We start from the raw sequence: 25,035 nt of genomic DNA, 5'->3' as shown, positions 1-25,035 counted from the left end.
GAAATTTAGAAGAATGATGCTAGTATGTCAGCTGCTGGTCAGTTGGTGTCAGGCTCACCTCTGAATCACAAGGTTCTGAGTTCAAGTCCATCCTGGCACTTGAATACAAAAACCAAGGCTGACATTGTCAGAAGTGCTATCTTTCTGATAAGACATTACACCCAAGCCCCATCATCGAGTGAAAAGAAAGATTTTGCGCGTTATCCCTCAGATCTGACAAAAAGTCATCCTGACTCAAAGCGGTGGCTTTATTCTGTCACCACAGATGCTGTGGAGATGCCGGCGTTGGACTGGGGTAAGCACAGTAAGAAGTCTCACAACACCAGGTTAAAGTCCAACAGGTTTATTTGGTAGCAAATACCACATTTGCTACCAAATAAACCTGTTGGACTTTAACCTGGTGTTGTGAGACTTCTTACTGTGTTTACCACAGATGCTGTCAGACTTGCTGAGATTTTCCAGCATTTTCTGTTTATGTTTCAGATTCCAGCACCCACAGTATTTTGCTTTTATGTTATCCCTGGTGCCTTGACAAATATGTATTACTTGACGTCACAATGGCTAGATAATCTATTTTTAATCACACATTGCTGTTTGTGGGAGTTTGTGGAATGTAAATTGGCTGCTGCATTTCCTACATTACAACAGTGACCGAGCTTCAAAAGGTACTTCATGGTTGTAAGGCACTTTGAGATAGTCGACAGTCATGAAAATGCAAGTTTTTCTTTTTATGAGGAAAGATTGGATAGACTTTGGAACAGAAGAGGTTGAGCGGTGGTTTAATTGAGATGTATAAAATTATGAAGGGTCCAGACAGTGTGGATCAGCAGAGGTGCCAATAAGCTGGGTGGATAGATTTAAAGTAATTGGCAGAGTTTAGAAGGATGTTGACAAGAGGGGTCTGGAACTCACTGCTTGCAAGCATAGTGCAAGCAAAAACCCTCATCATATTAGAAAAGCTGTAGACCAAGGGTGGGAAAGTGGGATTAGGTTTCAGCTTGCATAGACATAATGGGCCGAATAGTCTCCTTTGTTGGAAACATCAAGATTCTAATTTCTGCATTATAAAAACATTCGCGATTGTTAACTGGTATGTTTTCCCAGAACAACATGTGAACTCAAACTACTAGAATTAAAGCTTGCTGGAACTTGTTACAGAATGATTTCCCTTACTCACTTGGGGGGCTGTGATGCCCATTCTCTATTGGGCCTGCTCAGTAAATATTGTTACATCTTTCCGTGAGCACTGCCTCAGTGACCAAAAATGGAGCTGAAGTTCCCACATCCCATGTGTTAAAAACCAGCAAGTATCAGGAATAACCTGGTTTCATACTGTAAGCGAGGATATAGGAGTGCCACTTGGAGGCAGACGAACGTAGGAACACTAGTGTCACAAACATGGGCTTGATAGGAAGGGAAATAACAATGAATAAAATTCCAGGATTCAGACTCTCACTGGGTTACATCTGCAATGGAAGGTAAATTTTAAACCAAAAACCTTAATCTGGAAACAATATGGCAGCACATTATTTCTGAATATCTCCTTTGCTCATTAAAGTGAGGGACCTCCGTACTGGGAAGTGGAACAGATTTTTTTGCTTCAGAGAATCAGTTCCAGCTACAGGTACTCCCAAGGCCATAGGCTGATTTCACTGCAAAGCTCCCTTTGTTTTTTTTCCTCCAACAATAAATCAAAAGGTCATGAATGATTTCCAATTTATGAACCAACAATCCTCACATTACGTTTGTGTTTCCCCCATTTTGGCTTAATTACGAACAGCTTTGACCTGGGGGAATTTACATCCAAACAATTTTTTCCCCCCCCCGAGATTCATTCAGGGCAATTTTCATTTTAATGGGTGTCGATTTGAACCCAATTCTCAAAAGTATCACCACCAAGGCGCCATAGTCCTTTCATCCATTTTATCAAACTAGAGTTAAAGACAGGAAATTTAGGTATTGAGTAAATGCCCCCCCCCCCCCCCCAAAATACTGATTCACCAGATATTTCAGCAACGTTGGCGATAGATACAACAGAATGTGATACATGGTACTACACACACATTAGGAAAACTGTAACCAATGTAGGCTGAGCTATTCACTTGCATTATTTAGAACATTTATGAATTCTTTCTAATTTCCTTCGATACATGGTCAGGGTGTGTATGATAGTGGAATATTTATTTTCCTTTTCTAGCATTAAATGTTCACACTTGTCTGATAATAAACGCATCAATTGTTTGGTTTGCCAAGCTTTTTCATTACTCTGCTCAATGACATAACACTGTAAATAGGGTTGCAGAGCACGGGTAGATAGGGCATTAAGTTATAGGCCCTGCCGCTGTTGTTTATTGCAAGCCTAATGAAATTGTATATTTATGCAGTGTTCTGTGAAGTACAAACCAGCTGCAGGGCATTTAAGATATTAGCACAAGTTTAAAAAATAACGCCCAGAAAGAAGCAATGGATACTTCAAAACACAAATTTATATCCGTCACATCCAAGTGTGACATGGAGACGCCAGCGTTGGACTGGGGTAGGCACAGTAAGAAGTCTCACAACACCAGGTTAAAGTCAACAGGTTTATTTGGTAGCACGAGCTTTCGGAGCGCTGCCCCTTCATCAGGTGAGTCACTCACCTGACGAAGGAGCAGCGCTCCGAAAGCTCGTGTGTACCAAGTAAATCTGTTGGACTTTAACCTGGTGTTGTGAGACTTCTTACTACATCCAAGTGTTGTACTGGTGAACTAACTGTTGAGTTTACAGTCTAACAGCACCATCTACAGGATAAAGAACAAAATTACAACATACACGCGGACAAACAGACGAGAGTAAGCCATGCCTCATTGAAAGCAATAAGTGTGCAATTTTGACACCCCACCCACTAATGCATCCATCAATTAAAGCCCGGAAGACATTTGACATGAAGACTATGAATACATTATTTAAATAGCATTGGAGAGATTACAGGATGCTGTGGTACGGGGGATCTGGGTGTTCTCATACCCAAATCACAAAAGATTAGCATGCAGGTGTAGCAAGTAATTAGAAAGGCAAATAGAACACTGACTTTTATAGCAAGAGAGCATGAGAAAGGGAGTATGAAAGTAAGATGTATAGGGCATTGGTGAGACTGCAGCTGGAGTACTGTGTACAATACAGTTCTTGTCTCCTTACTTGAGGAATATAATTGCACTGAAGAAATTCAGAGAAGTAGGCCGATTCCTGGGATGAAGGTCGTCATATGAGGAAAGTCGAGCAGGTTTGGCACCTTATTGGCGTTTAGATGAATGAGAGGTGATTGTAATGAAACACAAGATTCCGAGAGGGCTTCCTAGATGTTTCCCCTCCTGGGGGAAATCAAGAACCAGGGGACACAGATTATAAAACAAGGGGTCTCGCATTTAAGAGGGGGATGAGGAGAAATTTCTTTGCTCAGAGGGTCACTAGTCTAGGGAATTCTCTTCCCCAGAGAGCAATGGTCAGTGAATATAGTCAAGGCTGAGTTTGGTGAACCTGTGGAACTCGTTGCCGCAGAAGGCTGTGGAGGCCAGGTCATTGAGTGTCTTTGAGAGATAGATAGGTTCTTGATTAATAAGGGAATCAGAGGTTATGGGGAAAAGGCAGGAGAATGGGGATGAGAAAAATATCAGCCAAGATTGGCGGAGCAGACTTGATGGGCCGAGTGGTCTAATTCTGCTCCTATGTCTTATAGCAGGACAAAGGAGTCAAAGCCACAATCAGATCAGCCATAATATTGAATGGCAGAACAGGCTTGAAGGGACTGGCCTGCTGCTGTCCCCATTTCTTATATTCTTTTTCTCTCTTATTTTAATAATTAATCAGTTTCTGAAATAAAACTTGATGGCAAAAAACTTCTTAGTGTAACTCATTTCAACAAATTGAGAGGACTTGTTGAGAAGACACTGTCTTCAAATAAAAGTTCTCTCTTCATCTTCAGAAGTGTGTTCGAAACAGCTGCCAAAAAAATATAAATAATTGCAAAATCTTCATCCTGTGGCATGATTTTTCTTTATGCCTAGCTTACAACTCAAGCCCCACATGACCGGATTCTGATCCGGTCAAGACAACCTGACTTAGTGGAACGCATCACTACTTAGAGAGCTGCTTCCAAGATAGATCTAGAGTCAATTTACCTCTCAACCACATAAGCTGGCAATGCCCTTTTGTAAAATTCAGATTAAACTTGCACATTTGTGAAGTGTTACTCCAATGTGCAAGTTAACACCACTTCGGTTTGGTGGCTTGGACTGCACTTGCTATAAATATACAAATAGCTGAATCTGCAGCTGTGTTATTGGCCAGCCAGTGTGCGCCTCAGTTTCTTCACAGCTATTCGACTATAGTGTCGAAAATACTATAAAATCAAATAATACTCGAGACTTGCTGGTGTGACACACACAAATGATGCGAGAAATCATTTGACATTTAAGAATGTAAAAGTTGTGTGGTTGTGACTAGTCCCTCCCCCAACTGATGCAACACAAATGTGTTCCAAGCCTGAACTTCTGTTACTCTCCAGACAAGGCAAAGCAGAGTTGTTTTTATGAATACAAAATATTTAATTTTCACCTCAGCAGCTTTTTAAATTGGAAAAAGTAATGAGCTAAAAGCTAAAAATTCAACTTTTTGAACAGTTAAAATTTTCACCTTTGCCTTGCTAATATTGAAAGAATTAATGCTTTTTTCCATCCCTCAGAGATGCTGAGGGAATATTGTATGGAATTAGAAATCACATGAATCCTGCCACACTGTCCTCCTTAAAAACTAACTTCGACCTAGCATGTTGCCTACATGGACTTTAGCAAGGCCTTTGACAAGGTACCGCAGGGTAGGTTGTTGCATAAAGTTAAATCTCACGGGATCCAGGGTGAGGTATCTAAATGGATACAAAATTGGCTTCTTGACAGAAGCCAGAGGGTGGTTGTAGAGGGTTGTTTTTCAAACTGGAGGCCTGTGACCAGCGGTGTGCCTCAGGGATCAGTGCTGGGCCCACTGTTATTTGTCATTTATATTAATGATTTGGATGAGAATATAGGGGGCATGGTTAGTAAGTTTGCAGATGACACTAAGATTGGTGGCATGGGGGACAGTGAAGAAAGTTATCTCCAATTGCAACGGGATCTTGATCAATTGGACCAGTGGGCTGACGAATGGCAGATGGAGTTTAATTTAGACAAATGCGAGGTGATGCATTTTGGTAGATTGAACCAGGGCAGGACTTACTCAGTTAATGGTAGGGCGTTGGGGAGAGTTACAGAACAAAGAGATCTAGGGGTACATGTTTATAGCTCCTTGAAAGTGGAGTCACAGGTGGACAGAGTGGTGAAGAAGGCATTTGGCATGCTTGGTTTCATCGGTCAGAACATTGAATATAGGAGTTGGGACGTCTTGTTGAAGTTGTACAAGACATTGGTAAAGCCACACTTGGAATACTGTGTGCAATTCTGGTCACCCTATTATAGAAAGGATATTATTAAACTAGAAAGAGTGCAGAAAAGATTTACTAGTATGCTACCGGGACTTGATGGATTGAGATATAAGGAGAGGTTGAATAGACTGGAACTTTTTTCTCTGGAGCGTAGGAGGCTGAGGGGTGACCTTATAGAGGTCTATAAAATAATGAGGGGCATAGACAAGGTAGATAGTCAGTATCTTTTCCCAAAGGTAGGGGAGTCTAAAACTAGAGGGCATAGGTTTAAGGTGAGAGATACAAAAGTGTCCAGAGGGTCAATTTTTTCACACAGAGGGTGGTGAGTGTCTGGAACAAGCTGCCAGAGGTAGTAGTAGAGGCGGGTACAATTTTATCTTTTAAAAAGCATTTAGATAGTTACATGGGTACGATGGGTATAAGAGGGATATGGGCCAAATGTGGACAATTGGGATTAGCTTAGGGGTTTAAAAAAAAAAGGGCGGCATGGACAAGTTGGGCCGAAGGGCCTGTTTCCATGCTGTAAACCTCTATGACTTTAGCTTTTGGTTACCTAGAGCTTTGACAAAGGGTCATCTGGACTCGAAACGTCAGCTCTTTTCTCTCCTTACAGATGCTGCCAGACCTGCTGAGATTTTCCAGCATTTTCTCTTGATTTTGGCTACCTGTCCTCATCTCTCCTCGAGTCAAATTTTGTTTGATAACATTCCTGTGAAGAACCTTGGGCCATTTTAAAAAGTGCTATATAAAAATATATATTCTTCTGGATTCCCTAGTGGTTCCTGTATAGTTGAGATAGTGAGGACTGGGGAAAAAGTCACTATCTGTGTCAAGTTAGCTATCTCAGTGGGATGCAGTAGGCAATGCTACAAATGGCCTCATCAATCCAATGATCCTCGCTAGAAATGCAAATATGGACAGACTAGGCTAACCATGATCTCCTCACATGCTGACATGATTGACACTCAGGGTCACAAGTGAGTAAAGCCACTGGAGTGAGGTACTAGAAGATATTCAGCAATTGTGTTCCCATTCCAAAAGGAGGATTCAATCAATGCCTTCAAGGCAAGAGAGAAAATGGGATTAAAAGGAATATCAAGGAAAGCGTTACTAAAAATGTGAGCCTTCAGGTGACAATGCCTTATATTCATAGTAAGTAACAATATTTAAACCCGACCGTTAAACCATTATTTCCCCTTTAGGATATTAAACAGTCACATTATGTGGAATCACAAACTCACCTTGGGCTTGGAGAAAAAGCCGATTCCAATGTCCAGCACTGGGGGATCAGATGATTGCATGTCAACGACATATGTCCTGGGATCAATCTATATTGTTACAAGGGTTAAAAATGGGGGGAAAAGAAAATCAACCCAATTATAGAAGCTTCTCCAGAAAGTCTACATCTTAAGTGAACAGATAAATTGAATAAAATCAAACTGAAGTTTGACAACATGCTCATTTTTGCCACAAACCTCAGAATCAGAAACTAAATCCTTAACCAAAGAAGATGGCAGGTGCACCAACAGTTTTGCTTTAATTATTTTGTGCAGAAGATAGTACGCATGTATAATAAACTATCCAGTGATAAATAATCAAGGACCCGTAGGTGCACGAGGGGGTCTATGTCCTTGGGGCCGACAAGGTTGACTACAGTTTTTGAGGACTGGTTTCATTTAATTGGTTTGTCACATGCATTGGTATACAGTGAAAAGTATTGTTTCTTGCGAACTATACAGACAAAGCATAAAGTACATAGGGGAGATGGAAAGGAGAGGGTACAGAATGTAGTGTTGCAGTTATCGATAGGGTGAGTAAAAAGATCAGCTTAATGTGTGATAGGACACCATCTGCACTGGTGGGATTCAGACCCGATTCCCAGAGCATCACCCTGGGTCCCTGGATTACCAGTCCAATGACAATACCATTACGTCACTGCCTTCCTATGAATGTTGGAAGAAGGTTGGCCAATGTTATGTGTGCAAAACCAACTAATGAATGGGTAGTTCTTCATGATTATTTAAGAACCTTGCAGGGGAATTCAAATTTTCAGTAGAATTAATGAACCACACTAGTTATTTATGGATCTTTTTCCAGAGATTATTGAATTACCTCAAGAATTTTTCAGTGATCTCCAATACAACAAAATATTTTGACATTTACCATTTAGGCACATTCCTTGTGTGTGTCAATAGTAAATAGCCTCTTTTCACAACAACCCCAGCATCATCTCTTTGGAATTTCCTCTCTTTTCTCATTCTTGCCTTCATTATTTATCTATTATTCTCTGCCACAATGGAAGGAAACCTTAAAGTGTTACAGATGCTTAACATCTTGAAACCCACACAATTGTTGCATCCTGTTTCACAATGTGGTGTTATGCAGGGAAGTCCTAGCCAATATTTATCCCTCAACTAGCATCACAAAAACATATCTGATCATTACCGCTTTGTTGTTTGTGGGGGCTTGCAATGCACAAATTGGCTGCTGCATTTCTTACAAGGCAACAGTAACTATGCTTTAAAGTTGCATATTCTAAAGTTTATTTATTAGGCACAAGTAGGTTTACATTAACACTGCAATGAAGTTACTGTGAAAATCCCCTAATCGCCACACTCCGGCGCCTGTTCGGGTACACTGAGGGAGAATTTAGCACGGTCAGTGCACCTAACCAGCACGTCTTTCAGACTGTGGGAGAAACCGGAGCACCCAGAGGAAACCCACGCAGATACGAGGAGGACATACAAACTCCGCACAGACAGTGACCCAAACCAGGAATTGAATCCAGGTCCCTGGTGCTATAAGGCAGCACTGCTCATCACTGTGCCACGCATAGAAAATAACTTCAGCGGCTGTGAAGTTCTTTGGGCTGCTGGTGGTCTTGAAATTTGCATATATAGTCATGCCTCTTTCTATCACTGATGTATCATGCATTAACACACCAAGAATTAATTTAATGATTCTATTGACGGTGCTATATTGCAAGCAGAGAGGTTCATTTTAATCAAATAACTACAGTTCCAACTGACTGACCAGCTTCTATCATAGTGTTAACATAGTAGAACTAGTGGATTTGAGCAGGCTCTCTTGGGACACCACAGAAAATTTATTATACATTTAGCCGTGCTGAGTACGATTCTTTGTAAAGTACTAACTAAAGTTCAGGTACTAACAGTCATGATGTGGAGATGCCGGCGTTGAACTGGGGTAAACACAGTAAGAAGTTTAACAACACCAGGTTAAAGTCCAACAGGTTTATTTGGTAGCAAATGCCACTAGCTTTCGGAGCGCTGCCCCTTCATCAGGTGGAGTGGCGATGACAGCTCAGGGGTCTGTGAAATACTACAAATTGTAGGCCATGCCCTCCTTTCCATGTCCATTAAAAGATTACAAAATGTATTTACAAGACCGGAATGCTGCTGGCTGGGCCCAGCATTTATTACCCATCCCGAACCGCCATTTCAGAGGGCATTTAAGAGACACCCACATTGCTTTGGATCTGGAGTCACGTGTAGGTCAAACCGGGTAAGGATGGCAGATTTCCTTCCCTAAAGGACATCAGTGAGCTAGATGGGTTTTTACAGCAAGTGACAAATGGTTTCATGGACATTAGACTTTTAACGCCAAATTCCTGTCATGGTGGGATTTGAACCTGGGTCAGATTTTGCCCTGGATCTCTGAATTAGCAGTCCAGTGACAATACCACCACACCACTGCCTCCCCTATGCCACAGGTGGATGGGGGCAAGGAAGACATCATGACTGCAGAGTTTTGCAAAGGAGTTATTTTTCAAATATTAAGGATGAACTTTGCCTGTATAAAACACAGGGACCGATGACAGTTGTCCAATTGATCAAGAGTGCACATTCAGTACAGATGATTATGTCTGCACAGTTAAGTAAACTGAATGAGAACAATGGATCCAATATATACTTCAAGGGCTACATTATCATTTAAATATCGAGTCACAAGTTTATTTTCAAAACACCAGTATATATGTGCAAGAGACAGATATAGAGAATTTAAAAAGGTACTAATTCAACATAAGGTTTCAAATAAGCTTTGCAATCAACAGAAACCTTTGACTAATTATGGCCTCAAATTCCTTCTGAGTATCAATTATCCTCTATTCATTTCCCATATATGCATAAAACAAACATATTACCATTGAATCAACTGAGTGCTATAATATGCATAGTTAGATAATTATGCACTTAGCGTTCAGTAGACTGCAGTCCACATTAATGAACTTCATTCGTTTGGATTAGCTACTGTGCAAACAGGATTAGAATACAATTACCTGTAGCGTTTGAGGTCCAGAAGTATGCAGATGAGGAATTCTTGGATGAATATCAGTGATGTGGGGAGCAGGATCAGGATTTGTTCTTACGCTATGGCTTTTCAAAACCTCATTATAAGGAATACTATCAAAATTTGTTTTCCATACCAATACCTGTAAATAAAGCGACATTTAAAAAAAAAACAAAATCTAGGTGAGAGAGTCAATTAGAACATTAATAGTCCGAGGGACCACAACAAAATTCTACTCAACTGCAGGATGGAAAATGGGTACAGAGACATGCGACAGCCATTATGTTAATATATTCACTTTGGTAACATTAGCATAGTTTTAAGGAGAGGTGATGGTGTAGTGGAATGGTCACTCGACTAGTAATCCAGAGACCCAGGCTGATGCTCTGGGGACCAAAGTTCAAATCCTTTATCAAATCTTTTACTCTCGTTCCATACTTCTAAAACTTCATTCGAACGCTTTTAAACTCTCTAACAATGCTTTAATTCAATCTCTTGCCATCAGACTTTTGAATGGACTTACCTCGCATTAAGTTGATCTTTCTCTACACAATAGCTATGACTGTAACACTACATTCTGCACTCTCTCCTTTCCTTCTCTATGTACGGTATGCTTTGTCTGTATAGCGCGCAAGAAACAATACTTTTCACTGTATACTAATACATGTGACAATAATAAATCAAATCAAAACGAGATATGGGGACAGTGCAAGAAAATAGCACTAAGGTGGAAGATCAGCCATGATAGAGTTGAATGGTGGAGCAGATTCGAGTGGACAAAAGGCCTACCCCTGTTCCTATTTCCCGTTTTTCTCTAAAGCCTATATTGCCCAAGTGAGGAGCACAAAATTGGGCACAGTATTCTAACCGATACCGTACCAAGGTCTTGTATAAGGACAAAATCTTGCTTCATCTTGTAGTGAATTGCATTGCGAATACAACCTAGAAGCCCATTTGCTTTAGCCTCATGACATTGGTCACGAGTCTTCAGAGAACGATGAACCCTAACACCAAGGTCCCTTACTTTCATCACTGGCTTCAATCTGCCATTAGTCAAGCTCATAACACTACATTAAACAAATTGCCAAACTTGGGACATTTCCCTAAAACGTCAACATCCAATTGTCATAGTTTGCAAACATACAGATTATTGCTCCAATTCCTGTATCTAAACCATTAACGAAAACTGTAAAGAGCAAAGATCCATTTGGCTTTTCAATAAAGTTCTTAAAGATGCAATAAGGGGCTAGATAGTGCATGTCCCAAAGCTTAAATGTTCATCATCAACTGCAAGTTTATTTCAGGATGGACAACTCAAAGCACACTGATCAATTTAATCAATTCCCTTCCTGACTAAATAATTAAAACCACATTTCAATCCATTTATTTTTCGCTCAATGAAAAAAGATTTAACTCTCTAGCATCCTTTATAACTCCAATATAGGACCATCCTACATTCCCTTATGTACAGGAACACTTCTATTCGAGTTTCTGTGCATTTGAACTCCAGCCCCCTTCTGGTGAAATCGCACTTTTACAATTGCCAGTTTTAACAGCAGCAAATACTCTTGGCGGCCGGCAGTCTGAGTGATTGAAACCCTCCCACAGAGAGTGAAGCATTTAAATAAAAAAATCTCATTCATCTCTGCAAAATTTTGAAATGACTCAGGAACTTAAATGAACCAAAGGAATTACAAACAAACTTGTCATTTGGCTTCAATGCTTTAAAAAAAAAAGGTTTTGCATTTACATAGTGCCTTTTATGTCCTTGGGATATCCCAAAGTGCTTTACAAATGTGGTCACAGTTACAAAGGAGGAAATGTAGCAATCAGATTGTGCGCAGCAAGCTGCCATAATCAACAACTAAAATAATCACAATCATTTGTTTCAATGTTGGTTGAGGGATAAATGTTAGTTAAGAAAGTATAGTGCTGTGAGATCTTGTATGTCCACCAGGGACTGTGTAACAGCTCATCCAAGAGATGGCACCTCTGGCAATGCAGAGCATTTTCAGTATTGCACTGGAGTGTCAAGGTAGATTTTGTGCTTAAATTCCAGAGTGAGAAGTTAAGGTTGCAATCCTGCCACAATGAGGTGAATGTTCTAGTTCCAAGTGAGAGCAGCTCTTACTAACTGGGGAGGGTTAGGACACTATTCTTACTTAGATACAAGAACCGATTTCCACTTGCGTGGCGACAGGAAAAGGGAGTCTCTGGGTTATGTGAGTAAGCTTATGTTAAAGACTGGCTTCAGATTACTCCTTCGCTTAGTGAATGAGCAGCAAATTGTAAGATGTTAAAACCACAAACTTCCATCTCAAGAGGTGAGTGCTACCTCTGTGCCACAGCTGACGTTTAAATATTTAACTGAAAACATCAAGACTTTTCCTATTTATCGATATATTCTCTAGCAGCTAAGCGAGCTGTGTACAGGTGGATTATGAACAAAGCTTCTTCAACAACTGTGTAAGAGGGAGGCTTCGTGTTTTCCTTTGTTGCCTTTCTTTCTGACGTAGGTTTGCCTATACTAAAAGATAGGGCCCTATTCTGTACCTCCAGAGACCAGTCCCACAGGTTGGTGCTTACTCAGTCAAATTACATTTTTCACCAAGTGATTTAAGTTAAGTCAGCAGCATGTTCGTGTCCCAATTGAACAATTAAATCCTTTCCACTGCCTTCACGTTTTGTCAGTATGTTTTTGATCGCTGTAGTTTCAACAATGCTTTTGAAGGTCAGTATTAACTATTGCATTCATTATTGGTGGATCCAAATAGACACCAAGGCCCAGATGTTTGCTCCCAGGTTGGGTGCGCAGATACGGGAGAATTCCCAGCTCTGTAAACCCTACCTTTAAAAGCAGCCACTCACAGATTGTCATTCCAGTGGGTATGAGCTGGATTGGAAATGGGGCCATTGTCATTGGAATGAGTGTGGAGGTAGCCTGTTGCAGAGGCAGGTTGGTTGAAACGCCTGCCTCTGTGCTCCAGAATCATTTTGAAACAAATTAAAGGACAGAATTAAAGAGGAAACAGCCCTCACCGCCATCCCTCTCGAGGACACACACTCCCCATTCCCCATCCATACCGCCACCTCATGTCCCTCTACCCATCTTCTATGGTCCCCCATACCAACCCATGCCCCTCAACCCAGCCCTCATATCCCCACGCTCCCCTCATCCCCATGGCTCTTTACTGCCCCTTTGTCCTTAGTCTCTCCAGGCCCACACCACCCCCACCATGGGAAAATGGAACATGCCATCGTCAGAGGAAGGACTTAAGATTTCTGGCCATTTCCAGGATCTTCGCCACGAAGAGGCTCTCCGTCATGGCCTAACATTCTACTTCCTTTGACATTGGTACAACACACATCAAAACACTTCAATCATTACAATTGACAATACTGAGCTCACTGGTTTTGTTTTGAAGTGAGGCAATCGTCATGGTATAATCTTACTGCCAAGCTTTTGCAGTGATAACTAGTTCTCAATTCTAAATTCCACTTATTTGTCCAAATACCAAGATCCAGTGCATTCTTTATATCATAATTCTCACACAGACGTCATCTGCAAGAACAGACACTGTGCAGCACAAATCACAGCTATGAAATTAGCTTGTTCCCTATTGCCTCACCAATTAATGATTCAATTTATTCTCAGAACCCAAGAACTTTTAGTTTAGCCTGAAGTTTCCTGCTGGGCCCTGCTCAAATGTTTTCCAAAAGGTCAACATCTGGAATTTACATCAACTCTGCCAAGATCAAGGAATTCCAATAAATTAGTTAGATTCGACCTGCCTGTCGTACACTCTTGTTCGACTGGATTTATTACTTTTCTGTTGCTAAATATTTGAATTACTTCCTTTAAGAAAGGCAGTAGTTTCCCACCACAGATGTTAAGCTATAATAGCCAGGACCATGCAGCCGACCAGTTTTAAAGATTTAAAAATTATCATTCACTTTATTAACAGGTGCTGCAATTTCCTTTATTTCTCAATGTAAAACACAACATTTACCAAATGCAGGCAGGAGTAGGAGGTTGGTCTCTGTATAACAGGGTGTATGAATAAGTGCAGCACCCTGCCCAAGTTTGTTTCTGACTATGTTCTTCGGATTCTTCTCTAGCACCATTGAATCATCAGAATGGAAAGAGAAGCTGCCCTCAGCCCTCTCCAATTCATAATTGCAAATAGATAACAATGGGTGCCTCAAAGGCCATTTGGCCAAACAGGTACATGATGTTTTTTTATGCTCCACATGAACCTCCTCTCACCCTTCTTCATCTAACCCCATCAATATATCATTTCATCACAAGGTCAGAAGTGAGGGTGTTCACTGTTGGCTGCACAATGTTCAGTATAATTTGCGACTCCCCAGATACTGAAGCAGTCCATGTCCGAATGCAGCAAGGCCTGGACAATATCCAGGCTTGGGCGAACAAGGGACAAGTAACATTCACACCACGCAAGTGCCAGGCAATGACCATCTCCAACGAGAGAGAATCTAATCATCGCCCCTTGACATTCAATTACCGTTGCTGTACCCCCACGAACAAAATCTGGGAGGGGGGGGAGCAGGGGGAAAAAGAGAGGGGGTTACCACTGACCAGACACTGAACTGAAGTAGCCATATGGATACTTTGCCCCGGAAGGTGTCAAGCTTCTTGAGTGTTGTTGGAGCTGTACTTAGCCAGGCAAGTGGAGAATATTCCATTACACTCCTAACTTGTGCCTTGTAGATGGTGAACAGGTTTTGGGGAGTCAGGAGGTGAGTTACCCTCCGCAGGATTCTTAGCCTTGGACCTGCTCTGGCTACCTTCAGTCACTCCTGAGAAGTGTCTGTTCCAGAATTAAGGGTTGCGTTTAAAACCTTGGATTTGCACAGTAGAGTGGGAGACACACTGCTTTTCTATAGCAACAGTAGATTGTGCCTTTTGGAAAATGTTACTGGATTTTTTAATAAATTAATTTTCTAGAAGGACTGTAAAAATCTGTTGGGGAAATGTTCTGCGAGACTAATCTTAATTGTGTAAGTGTAATCTTATGTGTTTAAATTTTCTTTCCTTAATAAATGTTTTAATTTCTGATTTAAAATCTCCATTAGCGTTACTGCAATTTGAGAGTCCTGACCTCAACACTGTACCTTGTGACAGCTTGCCAAGTTTCCTATTGAGATTTGGTTAGCACGGTAATTATATCATTACAGTTTGAATGTATTTACATGGAATTACATTAAACAATTCAGTTTGAATTTTTCAATGTAGAGGACTAACATTTTTCATTCTTTGGATCCAAAGACACAAATCAAAAAGAAAAATTATAGACTTTACATAACGACCCACTAAAAAAAATGCAAAGAAAATTAGTCAGATCTGTATTGGATAGAAAACATAACAAAATATTGTCAAATCAACTGACTGCATGTTAATTCTGTGAGTAACTGCTTACTGCTATACATTACACATATATAAGCACAGAACCAATATAATTGCTATTTAAAATTGCTGGGGCAACACGGTGGCACAGTGGTTAGCACAGGTATCTGGGTTCAATTTCCGGCTTGGGTCACTGTCTGTGTGGAGTTTGCACATTCTCTCCGTGTCTGCGTGGGTTTCCTCCGGGTGCTCCAGTTTCCTCCCACAGTCCAAAGATGTGCAGGTTAGGGTGCATTGGCCATGCTAAATTCTCCCTCAGTGTACCCGAACAGGCGCCGGAGTGTGGCGACTAGGGGGTTTTCACAGTTGCTTCACTGCAGTGTTAATGTAAGCCTACTTGTGACTAATAAAGTAAACTTTAAAACTTTAAAAACGTTTTTGCCAATACTCCCACAGTTCCACTCAGCTGGTGATCATAAAGCACAATGATTTATTCTGACAAAAATATTAAAGATGAGGGCCATTGAGAACTACCACCTCCCTAGTCTCGTTCTCTTCCCAAGGATTGTGTCACTCCATCTGCAGCACCACAATCGGCTTTCAGCATCAAACTTTGGAAAAAATAGATTGATCTTGAACAGTTCCAGTGCAGATCATCAGGATGTAACTTGGTATTTGAAGCATTAGCAGGCCGCATTAACTTTCCTTTATTCTCTTGCATTTAGAAAGTTGGGAGTGTCCCAATCGAGGTACATCAGATTCCATTCTCATTTTATAGGCAGACATCATCAAATCCCTACACTGCCGAGGGAGGCTATTTGGCCCATCGAGTCTGCACCGACCACAATCCCACCATCCCTCCTCACCTGGGATAATGGGGAACCTTGCCTGGGGACCAGCCGTAACAAATATGTTACAATACTTTCAACAAACAAATTCATAATATGGAGTCATTTCTCTTAATCGGAGTAAGGATGTTGTGGTCCAGTAAACATTTGGAATTAAGAGAATTAGCAGTTCTGAGCACCAGTGGAAATTCACTAGATTGGAGCATTCTAACATTCTAGCTGGAAAATTGTGCAGTTTGCCATTTGTCAATACGAATTTAAATTTTGTTCTTTGGAGGACTTCTACGATTAATAATCTTTAAAAAATTCAGTTCCAAAAAAATTAAACACTATAATTGCCAAAGTTAATTACAATTAATTGACAGCACTAATGTCAAGCTGAGGTGGTGCCAACTCATTTTAGTAACCCAATATTCTGAAAGATTGATTTACACTTAGTTTCCTAAAATTACAGTTCTATTATAGATCTTGTGTTCCTAACTGGCTTGTAATATATTTAGTAAAATGATTGTTCTACAATAGCACTGAAAGCGACAGGTCTATTTGGGTTTAAAACTAACTCTACTTGCTCGAGTACACAGCCAGAAACAGAGTTGCACCTAATACCAGCTGCCTCAGCGAGTTCTTAAGATCCAACAACTCATATCTTTTACAAGGAGGCTTTCACAACAAAACAAAGTAGACAACTTCTCATAGCCTTGCACTGCTTGACCTGACAATAGGTCTCAATTCACAGTGACAGGAGACTTTACCCTGGAGACCAAACACATTGTTCCTGGGTCAAACATGATAGAACCAAATCCACCAACAAAAAAAAAGAGTAAACATGAGAACATAAGAAATAGGAGCAGGAGTCGGCCATCCAGCCCCTCGAGCCTGCCCCGCCATTCAATAAGATCATGGCTGATCTGAAGTGGATCAGTGCCACTTACCCGCCTGATCCCTATAACCCCTAATTCCCTTACCAATCAGGAATCTATCTATCCGTGATTTAAACATATTCAACGAGGTAGCCTCCACCACTTCAGTGGGCAGAGAATTCCAGAGATTCACCACCCTCTGAGAGAAGAAGTTCCTCCTCAACTCTGTCCTAAACTGACCCCCCTTTATTTTGAGGCTGTGCCCTCTAGTTCTAGCTTCCTTTCTAAGTGGAAAGAATCTCTCCATCTCTACCCTATCCAGCCCCTTCATTATCTTATAGGTCTCTATAAGATCCCCCCATAGCCTTCTAAATTCCAACGAGTACAAACCCAATCTGCTCAACAACTGAAAGAGTTCAATAGAATAGAAGCCTCTACGTGAACATAAGGAGGAGGAGGGAGGGAAAGAAACAGTAGGCGGCCATTTGGCCCTTCAGGCCTGTTCTGCCATCCAGAGGGCTGATCTTTGAGCTTGGTCCCACCTTCCAGCTGTTTCCATGCCCTTAATCCTTTTATAAATAAAAAAGGACTTGTACGTATATAGTTCCTTTAACCTAAAAAAAAACAATCCAAGGTGCTTCACAAGAGCATCATAAAACAAAGTACGTCACCAAGCTACATAAGGGGAGATGAGCTCAGATGACCACAAGCTTGGTTAAAGAGGTACATCTGAAGGAGTGCCTTTAGAAGGAAAGTGAGGTGAAAAGATGTAGGGAGTGAATTCCAGAGGTTGGGGCCGAGGCAACTGAAGATGCGGCCATTAATAGGGGAGTAATAATAATAATAGAATGCACAAGAGGCCTTTTAAAGGAGCACAAATAACTTGGAGGGTCATGGCATTGGAGGAGATTACAGAGATACAGAGGGGAAAGGCCTCAGAGGAACTTAAAAATCAGGATGAGATTTTTAAAGTCAAGATGTGGCTTGACTGGGAGCTAATGTAGATCAATGAGTACAGAGATGGATAAGGGAATGGGACTTGCTATGAGTCAAGAAACGTGCTGCAGAGTTTTGAATGATCTCAAGTTTATGGAGGGTAGAGTGTGTGATAACAGCCAGGAATGTATTGGAACAGTCGAGTCTACAGGTAAAGAAATGCACAAGTCAGGGTTTCAGCAGCTGATTAGTTAAGACAAGGGCAAATTTTAAAGTTTATTTATTAGTGTCACAAGTAGGCTTACACTAACACTGCAATGAAGTTACTGTGAAATTCCCCTAATCGCCACACTCCGACGCCCGTTCAGGTCAATGCACCTAACCAGCACGTCTTTCAGACTGTGGGAGGAAACCGGAGCACCCAGGAGGAAACCCACGCAGACATTGGGAGAATGTGCAGACGCCACACAGACAGTGACCCAAGCCGGGAATCGAACCCGAGTCCCTGGCGCTGTGAGGCAGCGATGCTAACCATTATGCTACCGTGCTGACATCAGCATCAAAAATCTTTGCTTTGACCACATTTAATGACTGATCATCTACACCCCTCTGGGATATAGAATTTCAAAGATCTGCAAACACTTGAGTGACAACTTTTCAGAGACTGCGAGCTTTGTTCTGGACTCCCCAGCCAAGGGAAACATTCTCCTAGCATCTACCCTGCCAAGGTAGTTTTTTAAAGTTTCAATGAGATCACCTCACATTCTTCAAAATTTCAAAGAATATCGGCCCAGTCAACTCAATCTCTCCTCATAGGACAGACCCCTCATCCCTGGGATGATTTTAAGTACTGTTGCTATGTCCCTAATAATGCAGTCTAACACTTTGACCACTACTGATATCAGGCTAACTGTCTATAGTTCCTCATTTTCTCCTTCTCTCTTTTCTTGAATAGTTATTACGTTTCAATCAATCAATGGCAACGATTCTAATATCTAGGGAAATCTGTAAGATTGAAACCAGTGGACTGGGGAGACAGTGGGGTCGTGGTAATGTCACCGGGCTAGTAATCCAGAGGCTGAGGCTAACAATCTGGTGACACAGGTTCCAATTCCACCACAGCAGCAGGTGGAATTTAAATTCAATTCATAATTTGGAATTGAAAAGATAGTCTCAGAATTATTGTTGATCATAAAATCCATCTGGTTCATTAATGTCCTTTAGGGAAGGAAATCTGCTGCCCTTCCTTGACCTGACTTACATGCGACTCCAGAGCCAAAGCATTGTGGTCAACTTTGGAATGTTGTGGGAAACCACTCAATTCGAGCGTAATTTGGGAAGAGTGGAAAATGCTGGCCTTGCCGACAATTCCCACATTCCATGAAATAATTTTTAAAAAATCAGTGTAGATTAGAAGCAAACAAAAAGAGTGTGCTGTGTCAACCTTGTGTTTTCCAAAAAACTGATAATTTTATCACTCTGCAATGAAAGAGTTAAAAAGAAACAGGATATTCATTCAAAGCACTGAACTGAGAAACAGGCTTTACCTTTGGGCGGCATTTAAAAAATAAAAATGCATATTCCTGTTTTATACAAGAGGTGGGAAAGATTCCATGTTGTTCATCAGTTCAGTACTGGGAATCCAGCACAGAGAGAATTCTTTAGGAGTATGACTTGATGGTCAAGTGTGGGTAGGAGTTAGGAGGACATGGCTGCTAGAATGGAGGGAGCCGCAAGTATAAGTCATAGCAATTCCCAAAAAGGGTATTGGGGGAGAAGGGGGCGGCGGGAGGAGAAAGAGGAAAAGGGGCTCAAAGTCCTAAATGGCCAGCTGGAAACAGCTGAGATGAGCAAGTCTGAGCGCTAAGCTCTAGACATCACTACTATTAGAGGAAAGGAAACTGGGCAGATCAAAGGTCTAAGTCAGAATCGGTTGGCTGCAAATGGGTCAGGCAGTAGAACACAGCAGCCCAAATACTCGGTTGAAATAAATCTAGATGAAAAGAAAATGGAGGCTGGATCTAGGAGATGTAACTGGAAGGTGCAAGAATGCAACCTGGTGTTGAGAAGCCCCACAGGCGATGCGTGAGACAACCAAATACACACATGTTTAGAGCAGAGAGCATGATACAAATGTACAAGAATGTTGCCAGGGCTAGAAAAGTGTAGCTATGAGGAGAGATTGGATAGGTTGGGGCCAATTTCCTTGGAACAAAGGCTGAGAAAAGTGACTTGATAGAAGTGTACAAAATGAGGGGAAGGGAGAGTGAGTGGGCACTCTTAGTGCCCTTGGTGGAGAATTCTAGAACCAGGGGACATAGAATCAAGATAATCAAGGTAGGTGTAGAAGGGACATGAGGAAGAATCTTTGTTTTTTTTAAACGCAAAGGGAGGTGGATCTCTGGAATTCACTGCCCGAGTTGGTGGTGGATGCAGTGGACCCCTTTAAAAAAGTACCTGGACCTCTGCACCTTAAGTGCAGTAAGCTACAGAGCAGTGGGCCAAGAACGGTTAGGAAGTTGGGATTAGGAAGGGCTCCTCAGGCTAGCACAGACAAGATGGGCCAAATGGCCGCCTCTTGTGCTGTAACCTTTCTATGGGTACAATGGTTAATTCCCATATTAGGCACCCCTGTTGAGAAGCAGTACTTGCAGGCAGCATCAGCCAGGAAATTGCAATGTTACAGCTCCCGATTTTCCACCCATTAAATGGATGGAAAATTAAAGGCTCCTCTCCTGTGACTTTCCGATTTGGGAATAAAGGTCTATAAAACATAATGGAAAAGCTATGAGGAATGGAGTAAAGATGATATGTACAGGAAGCGATGGCACCTGCCAGACTTTCATTATTATAAATATGCATTCACATTATATTGCTAGAGACACAGCTAATTATAATTACAGGAAACAACGTGTCAAACCTGTGAATCACTTCCACCAGAAGAAAAATACTCCCCATGCCGCGAAAATGTTACAGCAATTACAGGACCCTAAAAATAAACAAATTACCTTATTTTAGTATGCATAAAGCCAGTTTGCAATTGAGTTTTCATTCCATTTATAAATTTAAGTGAATGTACATTTCCATAATATTCAGAAGAGGAAATATAAATGAAACTTTATTGTAGCTATGTTAGGGTGTCGATGGAAGGCTACATTTCTTATAAATGTGCTGTACAAAATCAGTAAAGATGTTAAATCAATAAATAAATTCAGCCACAAATAAAGGTTTAATTCTGATTTGAAATAAATCAGAACCAGGTTACAGTGGAATTGGAGATCTTCAATAGACCATTTGTTAAGTATTTAATATGCCACTATTCTCACCTGATGTCCGTGAAGGGTGTAAAGTAATCTTCCTTCCAACAAGTCCATTATCTTGAGAGTGCAGTCAGTGGATGCGGTGATAAGGTAGTTACCAGAAGGATGAAAAGACAAGCAGTTCACTGCAGCACTGTGAACTGTGTGGAAGGCAAAGTGGTCAGTCAGATTTAACAAGTTACACCAAAAAATCAATTCACTGTTGAGTTTCCTGAATGATTACCACAATTTTATCCCCTACCTTACAGTCGTCAGTCTCTTAATATATATTTGCTGCCTTCTACCGAGGTGGTTTTTCAGGCATTAACATTTTAAGAATACCATGTGCAGATTCATACCGGATACAGCATTATATGTAATAAAACGCCTCCCAAACCATACTATAAATAAAGTTTATTTATTAGTCACAAGTAAGCTTACATTCACACTGCAATGAAGTTACTGTGAAAATCCCCCTAGTCGCCACACTCCGGCGCTTGTTCGGGTACACGGAGGGAGAATTTAGCGTGGCCAATGCACCCTAACCAGCACGTCTTTCAGACTGTGGGAGGAAACCGGAGCACCCGGAGGAAACCCACACAGACACGGGGAGAACTTGCAAACTCCACACAGACCCAGTGGCCCAAGCCGGGAATCGAACCCAGGTCCCTGGAGCTGTGAGACAGCGGTACTAAATACTGTGCCATCGTGCCACAGTCCAAAGATGTGCGGGTTAGGTTGATTGGCCAGGTTAAAAATTGTCCCTGAGATGTGTAGTTAGAGGGATTAGCGGGTAAAATATGTGGGGATAGGGCCTGGGTGGGGTTGTGGTCGGTGCAGACTCGATGGGCCGAATGGCCTCCTTCTGCACTGTAGGGTTTCTATGTTTCTATGTACCGCCCTATGTTGAAAATTAAATCATATGCAAATATGATCACGTAATCCCTGTACCTACAATTCCACCCATATGCAATTACTCCGACCTTTAAACATATGCCCAATGATTTATAATCACTCACTATTACAAGCTCATAAAACAGAATAGAACAGTACCCATATTTTCCTTGGATCGTTAAAATGCAATTAAACAAATCATACATAAAGCAGGTTTTTATTTTTTTGTAATTCAAAGCCTTTCCTCCCATTTAAAATTGCCTCCATGTAACAGATCATGTGTGGGTCATCTTTCAATCCTTGGCAAACAGTAACAGGAATGTATTGTTGACAGTGCAGTGTTTTTAATATAGCATATTCTTACGTGGTATACTTTAACCAATTGAAAAGTATTTTGAGACCTAGCACAATATGACATATTTTGCAGATATTTTCCTGAAGTGTACGAATTGTACTCTGTTTCCTCTCACTCTCCTCCCTTCCATCAGTCTTTCTCTGCCTCAACATTCTTTCACATATCTTCATACTCCCTCCTCCAGATGCACACCCACACGTACCATAATGTAGGGGCTGTGGAGCTAAAAGCTGACACGTTGTCTGCACCCTAGGATCTTAAAGAAGTGGCTACAAAGATGGGCGGCACGGTGGCAGGCACTGCTGCCTCACAGCGCCAGGGACCCGGGTTCGATTCCCACTTGGGTCACTGTCTGTGCGGAGTTTGCACATTCTCCCCGTGTCTGCATGGGTTTCTTCCGGGTGCTGACGATTCAAAGGTGGGATACAACAGGTTTGACAAGGAATATAGATGGTTAAGTGGGATTGGGCAAAAATTTGGTAGATAGAGGATAATATGAGATTGTTCACTTCGGCAGGGAGAAAAGCAGATTATTATTTAAATGGAGAGAGACTGTAGGAGGCTGAAGTAGAGGGAGATCTGGGTGTCCTTGTACACGAATCACAAAGTTAACATACAAATAACATGAGAAATTAGGAAGGTGAATAGAATATTGGCCTTTATTGCAAGGGGGATGGAGTATAAACACATGGAAGTCTTGCCACAACTGTACAGAGCATTGGTGAGACCACACCTGGAGTACAGTGTACAGTTTTGGTTTCCTTAAGAGGGTGGGGGGAAAGAGGGAAGGGGGGGGTGGGTGATGCACTTGCATTGGAAACAGTTCAGGAAGGTGCACAAGATCGATTCTTTCCTCGTGGTTAAAAAACTTTCCAGTCTTGGCAATTTCCTCAAATTTCCACTCCACTGCGATTATGTCCTTCCCCTCCAGGGCAGTCAGCAACCAGCAATAAAATAATTGTTTTGGAAAAAAAAAAGAGCAAAACGTTCTTGCACAGCGAGTTGTTGTGATGGGGAATGCACTGCCTCAAAAAGGACAGCGGACGCCGACTCAGTAGTAGCTTTTGAAAGAGGGAATTGGATAAACGCTCAAAGGGAAAAAAATCTACAGGGAAGTCCAATACAAGGGTCAGTAAAGAAGGCAATGAGGGGAAAATTTTCAATGGACTAGAAGGAAATTAGAAAAAAAAGGATACAAAATAAACATTGGAAAAGAAAAGCCAAGCTTCTGATGACGTCAAAGAATGTAGATAAATAGATAATCTCAGGCACTGTATCTAACGCACCCTAAATCTTATCCCTTAAATAAAAACCTTGATAACTATTCAATACAAAAATGAATCAATTTAAATTGCACCCACACCATCTGAAGGCAATGCAACCTTAAACTTGAATGGTATGGTGTTAAACATGGATATTCATCATCTTAATAAGTCCATAAAATGTACCCAAAATAACTAAAACTCCTGTCCCAAGATATTTAATGAGTTTGTTCAAAACGTTGCAAACACATGACATTTGTTGAATATAGTAATTTATATTCCCATAAATATTAGTTACAATTAAATTTGAAGTTATTTAATATAAAAATGTCTGTACTAACTTTGATTAGTTACCTTGGTAATGTTGTAGCAGTTTGTTTATACGAACATCCCAAAGCTTCACAGTGTTATCTGTCCCTGCTGAAGCTATACAGGTACCACTGGGGTTAAAGTCCACAAAATTGGCAAACCTGGGTTAAAGTAAAGTTTATTTATTAGTCACAAGTAAGCTGACATTCACACTGCAATGAAGGTACTGTGAAAATCCCCTAGTCGCCACAGTCTGGCACGCTGAGGGAGAATTTAGCACGGCCAATTCACCTGACCTGCACATTTTGGATTGTGGGAGGAAACCGGAGCACCCGGAGGAAAACCACGCAGACACAAGGAGAATTTGCAAACTCCATCACATAGTGACCTAAGCCGGGAATCGAATCCAAGTCCCTGGTGCTGTGAGGCAGCAGTGCTAACCACTGTGCCACCCCATATCACACTAATAAACATCACTCTTTTGAGTATCCATGCCAAGATCTGGTACCATGTTACTTATAGCATGAGCAGTGATGGAATTATTACAAGTATTTGAGTCTGACGGATAGCATCCGTGTGCCCATCGATTGTCACTTTTTTGCTACAGATGCACAATATTCTACAAAAAGGAAAGAGGTCAGAAGATTAAAATTTACAAGCGGTTCGAACCAGAACAGTTCACAAGTAGTTACAATTATCTGGCTTTGTCTAGCAAGAGCAGTGGCATTAAAGAATGAATGAAATATCAATAGAAACTAATTTAGATGTATTATGATGCAATGAGAGATTGGAAGATTAATACATTTTGTAAAGAAGAAACATCAACTTACCCGGTGTGATCTGTGAAGGTATTGATACATTCTCTGCTGACTGTGTCCCAGATCCTAACAGTTCTGTCATCACTGCAGGAAACCACAAGCCTTCCATCTGGAGAGAACCTAACGATCAAAGTACCATTAAAAACTTGGAGATTTAGGGTATTTATTTAAACCATGCAAACTGACTTGCATAATTAAGCACCATGAAAATCAGGGCCCTTTATAAATGAAATCACTTGATAATAGATTTGCTTCAAGAATGCTAAACCACCCTCACCACCACACCTCCATCACTAGTGCAACATTAAAATATTGAAGAAAAT

The 25,035-nt window shown here is 41.2% G+C and overlaps 1 protein-coding gene and 1 long non-coding RNA gene across 6 annotated transcripts in view; one reads left to right on the top strand and one right to left on the bottom strand.

Annotated features, from left to right (window-relative positions):
- Positions 1-14,569, top strand: part of LOC144498474 (uncharacterized) — an 88,686-nt gene extending 74,117 nt beyond the window's left edge. Inside the window, exon 3 of the long non-coding RNA XR_013498709.1 lies at positions 14,507-14,569. This is a non-coding gene — a long non-coding RNA (uncharacterized LOC144498474). The remainder of the gene's footprint in view (positions 1-14,506) is intronic.
- poc1b (POC1 centriolar protein B) overlaps positions 1-25,035 on the bottom strand; it is an 89,854-nt gene that overhangs the window by 43,457 nt on the left and 21,362 nt on the right. For all 5 annotated transcript variants that reach the window (XM_078219646.1, XM_078219645.1, XM_078219649.1 and 2 more), the window contains 6 exons: positions 24,725-24,832; positions 23,940-24,055; positions 21,102-21,235; positions 20,696-20,764; positions 9,753-9,905; positions 6,694-6,780 (listed from right to left, as the gene is read on the bottom strand). In XM_078219646.1, the coding sequence (XP_078075772.1) occupies positions 6,694-6,780; positions 9,753-9,905; positions 20,696-20,764; positions 21,102-21,235; positions 23,940-24,055; positions 24,725-24,832 (667 nt within the window). The remainder of the gene's footprint in view (positions 1-6,693; positions 6,781-9,752; positions 9,906-20,695; positions 20,765-21,101; positions 21,236-23,939; positions 24,056-24,724; positions 24,833-25,035) is intronic.

This window comes from Mustelus asterias, chromosome 9 (genome assembly GCF_964213995.1).
Source record: "Mustelus asterias chromosome 9, sMusAst1.hap1.1, whole genome shotgun sequence".
Taxonomy (NCBI): domain Eukaryota; kingdom Metazoa; phylum Chordata; class Chondrichthyes; order Carcharhiniformes; family Triakidae; genus Mustelus; species Mustelus asterias.
The sequence above is the reverse complement of the archived record's forward strand: the minus strand, read 5'-3'. Positions and strand labels throughout refer to the sequence as shown.